The 4,865-nt window shown below is 40.9% G+C and overlaps 1 protein-coding gene across 4 annotated transcripts in view; it reads left to right on the forward strand.

Annotated features, from left to right (window-relative positions):
* asic1b (acid-sensing (proton-gated) ion channel 1b) overlaps window positions 1–4,865 on the forward strand; it is a 205,786-nt gene that overhangs the window by 174,220 nt on the left and 26,701 nt on the right. For 2 of the 4 annotated variants that reach the window (XM_016499607.1, XM_016499610.1), the window contains exon 1: window positions 1,827–2,649. The exons of the other annotated variants lie outside the window; for them this stretch is intronic. In XM_016499607.1, the coding sequence (XP_016355093.1) occupies window positions 2,056–2,649 (594 nt within the window). In that variant the 5' untranslated portion in view covers window positions 1,827–2,055. Of the gene's footprint in view, window positions 1–1,826; window positions 2,650–4,865 lie in introns of those variants that run through there. 4 annotated transcript variants of the gene reach the window in all.

Raw genomic sequence — 4,865 nt, forward strand, 5'->3', positions numbered from 1 at the left:
TTAACCACTGATTTCTAGTCGTGTCCATTTTTGGAAGGCCAAACTAAGTAGTTTCGCTTTCACAACGAAACACAGCGTTACACACGGCGGCCTTGAGTGAGCTGAGGCCGGGGGCTAGCGTGAGGAACGGCCGGAGGGTTACAGTGAGCAGAGGCCGGGGGATAAAGTAAGGAACGGCCGGAGGGTTAGAGTGAGCAGAGGCGGCAGGCTTGAGAACGGCGTGGCCGGCGATTTCGACGAAGGAGCGTCTGGAAGGACATGTGACGACTCCGGGCTGGACTCCGCTTCGTCCACGGTGAAAGCCGATCTGGTGATCCACAGCGCAAAGTTGTAGTATTTCCTCAGCGACCAGCACGGATCAGCTCCAGGCATGACGAAGCAGATATCGTCCTCTTTTGGAAGACCAAACAAAGTAGTTTCGCTTTCACAACGAATCACACAGCGCCTTCATGACATGGCGGCGGCAACAACACTACAGCGAGAATAAAAGTTACGCCTTCTTTCTTTGCGTGAACATTTGGGCGGCGTTATGCAAATCTTCACACATATTGAGGTTGATATGTGGGTGCGTGTTAGAACGAGCCGTTTTAGGTAGGCGTGGCTGACTCTTAACTTTTATAAAGAATATATCTTTGGATTTGAGACTTTAGTCTTTGCAACTTTACAGATCTTCTTTATGCACCAAGAGCTGCAAAGAGAAAGGAAAAATTGAAATTGCATCATATGACCCCTTTAAAAATGAATGCTCCTTGCATATATTTTTTTCTCGGTAAAACAAATGAAAGGACGATGACGAGGACACACGATGCTTGAATGTCCACAGAACCACCCACCAGCATTTGCCTCAGATAAGGCCGAACACATCCGGGTGTGTACAGGTTTATTTTGGCACAGCATTCTGGTCAATACTGTCCTCTGTTATGTACACATTTGGACAAGAGCCTTTGTGAGGCATCTTTGAGCCTGCCAGTGAAAAAAGGGCTTATTGACTTTGAACACATTGTTAAGGGAAGTGGGCCATGACCTGCGGGCACCATGCCCACTTTCCCTGCCTGAGCTTAAGAACATGCCCACTAAGAGTCTTAACAAGGATGGAGGGTGCAATTATTTGCCTGAATGATACATTGTAAAACCGGCAATTACAAACTGAGCCTTATTTTGATGTAAAAAAGCACCATAGTAGTGTGAATGTGCTGACATCAACATGAGTGTTCTTGTGATAGATGCTATTTTTTGATGATTGGCTGCTGCTGGCATAAAAAACAGACTCACTGTATTCACAAAGAACTCATTTAGAGAAAAAAATGGCCTGCTGCCATTTCAGAAATTGGATGCATGTTTGTTTTCAGAATGACCTAATGCAAAATACGAATCGAAATATATAGTTATGTTTCACATATTTATAAAAAAAATTAACAGTATGATGCATAAGCTAAATTTAGATATAAATGTGGCAATATTTTATTATGGGTTATTGCACCTAAAATAAATCACTCAAATAGTTTATTACGGTTTATTTATCACAGCAAGACGTCAAATAAAAAAGGGAAAAATGTCACTGCAATAAGAAAGTTCAGTGGAGTAACATGCAGCAGAGGATAAGCGCGCTCACAAAGGAACAGAACTGAGTGCGTGCGCAGGGGGATGAAGCTCGCGCTGAACGGTTCCAACACACGCCAGTGAATTACTTCCGACTGAATTTATGAAAATTGAACTTCAAAGTGCATAACAGATTTACAGTATGACACAAAACCGCACAAGCGCTTGACGCGAAGAAAATGTGGCGGGGTGTGCGTTTCTGGCAACAGCTGGGACTTTTATACCGGCTGTATTTCGCTTCCCTGAGAGGAAATCTGGATCTGGAGAAATAATATTTTACCGTCCTCATTTACTACAGCGCTGTACTTCAACCAGTTTGGATGAATCCGCAGATTTGTTCCCCGCGTAACACGCTTCAGGAACAGAACCGCGCGATGTTTATTAATTTTGGGGAGCTTTGGAGCGTTTAACGGGAGGTAAAACTGCGCGCGTCAGAGGAATCAGACCTACTCCAAAATGTGCCAAGGCGACGCCGCATCGAAACAACGCACCGAAGGGTCACTAAAGGAAGCTGGAAAGCTTTTCCTGAAGCACACGACCTTCCACGGACTGAGACACGTCTTTCTCAGCGGCTCTTACCCGCGCAGGGTCGCGTGGCTGCTGGCGTTTCTAACGGCGTTAGCGCTGCTTTTCACTTGGTCCTCCAACCGGGTCCGATACCTGCTCTCGTCGCCGGTGTACACCAAGGCGCATATGGCTTACGCGAAACGCCTCGTATTTCCCGCCGTGACGATTTGCAACCAGAACATCTTGCTGCCGCGTCGTATGAAGAAACCGGACATATTTAGCGCGGGACGGTGGCTCGGACTCTTCGGGAAAAACTGGCAGGTGTCCCCCGCGGTTCGAGAGGCGCTCGTCGACGGAACTAATAATGAGCCTCCCTGGTCACCGTTAGCTCGCATACTGGACTTCAACCACTTTCTCCCCCCTCCTCGGGACTCTCAGCCCTCCATGAGGCAGTTATTGGACCGTCTGGGACATCAGCTTGAGGAGATGTTGCTTTATTGTCGATTTCAAGGGCAGCTGTGCGGACCGCGCAACTTTAGCACCGTAAGTTTGTGCGCATTTAACTTCACGATAACAAACGATGCTAGAATTGTTGTAGTGGAATCGTTATAGTAAACGAGAGGACAAATTCTCTCTTGCACTACTAGTTGCGCTTTGTTTGCTTTAGCATACTGCCATACTACTAGTACTATTTCTGCAGTATGCATTGTGTCTGCTGTGGCATCATGCAAATTTGAACGGTTTTTATGTAATTTAATGCAGACTTTAAAAGTAGGGGCATTTGTATGCAGATACTGCGTGGAAAACAATATCCCACAATGCACTGCTTCTTGACCTTCCATTTCCAGTATGACTAATTAATTGCAAGTAATTTCAGTTGCAGTTTTACTGTCTCTTTTTTTTTTTGACTCTGTATTGACCTGAATGTTGTTCAGTATATACTGCAATTGACTACTACTTTTTTAAAACAAGTGAAACCGTTGTCATTATTCCACAAATACTCTTATTATTGTTGCAGTATATAGCATGTTTACTTTGCACAGTATGTGAAATTTCTATTTGTCCAAAATGTGCAGTATGCAAGAGCAGGCTGTATGGAATAATGGAACCCATGATGTAATTGACCTTTTAATTTCCGGTGACAAATGAACAGGAAAGCTCTATTGACTGCATTTTAAACATCTCAATGATTTGATCAGACTGTCAGATTCAAAATGAAAAATAACTATTGTGAAATAAATTAACACACTGTTTACTTTATTTTTTAAAAGCACTTGCTGGATTATCCATGCAAAATAAAAAGGTGGTGTGGCAACTAGGGGTCGACCGAAATGTGTTTTTCAGGGCCGATGCCGATACCGATTATTACAGATCAAGTAGACCGATAACTGATATTTTGAACCGATATATATGTCTGGTGTAAAAATTAAAATTAATGTCAAAATTGAGGATAACAAGGGCTCTGAAAAAAACTGCCTTCCCTGGTGTTGGTTGAGTGTAGTACTACCACAGTAAACTCTTTATTTTAAAGAGTTAACTCTTTATTTTTGGCAAACAAAGGGTTTACTATTCCTTCCTAATACGAGCTGACATGTGACTCCTTAAAGTGACTTATAGGGGTATTTTCTTTTTACCTTTGCAATGGCATCCTTTTTCATCTGTCAAATTCAAAATTTATGTTTATAAGCTTTTTAAAATTTGTATTAAAACCAAAATAATAAGAAGTAGAATAAGACAAATAAGTTACCAATCATATAAAATTAGTATTAATAAAAAATTTATTTGTACTACAAAGGGTGCACAGAAGAACACAAAAGTGGCTTGTAGGTAGGTTTTCAGACGTTTAATGAGGCTCAGAGGTAATTAAATTCATAAATTCATGTGGAGATTAATGTTTTAAATATAAAATTTTGAATTTTGCAGCACCGGCAGAACAACAATGCGCTACATGTTTTTTTTTCCCCTCATTTTTTTTTTTCAATTGACGGAAATCTGTCGTAGCGACGGAAAACTTTAATCCCTGAGTAGTATTCCATGAGGAATTTATTTCTGTAGGTCTATGTAAATGATATGAAGATCGTTTTACTCCAATGAAACTGTCAAATGCTCATGAAGTTACTCTTAGAGGGAGTCAGAGCAGTTCTGGAGATGTTGTTCATGTATTTATGTCCTCATATAGTGAGACGACAGAAGCTGAAATCAGCGCGAGCGTCGCACACTTTGTATGTGTAGAAAACAAAACCGCGCATCTGTGCCATTTACATACACAGCGACACGCAGAACTAGGGCTGGACAATATGGCCAAAATTTATATCACGATATATTTCTTAATTTCGGTCGATACGATATAATTCCGATATCGATATGAACACTATTAAAGAAGCCTCATAAAAACGGCCAAGAACGGCCACAACAGATGTCTGTACCTACAAACTTATGAAAAATTAATTTGCCAACTCTATGAACCCTACTCTTATTTAAAACTATATCATATTTTAGGAAAAAAATGGCGCAAATAAATAAATGTTCACCTTTTATTGGTATTTAGCCTTCATACAAACAAGAAATGTGAAATCACTGTCAAATAAATCTCAGACTCTCCTTATTAATATTAATATTAATATTTTTTACTCCAAACTATAGGCTAACATACCAGTCAAAAGTTTTTGAACAGTAAGATTTTTAATGTTTTTTAAAGAATTCTCTTCTGCTCACCAAGCCTGCATTTATTTGATCCAAAATACAGCAAAAACAGTAAC

The sequence above is a fragment of the Sinocyclocheilus anshuiensis genome, unplaced genomic scaffold (assembly GCF_001515605.1).
Source record: "Sinocyclocheilus anshuiensis isolate Anshui unplaced genomic scaffold, SAMN03320099.WGS_v1.1 scaffold118, whole genome shotgun sequence".
Lineage (NCBI taxonomy): Eukaryota > Metazoa > Chordata > Actinopteri > Cypriniformes > Cyprinidae > Sinocyclocheilus > Sinocyclocheilus anshuiensis.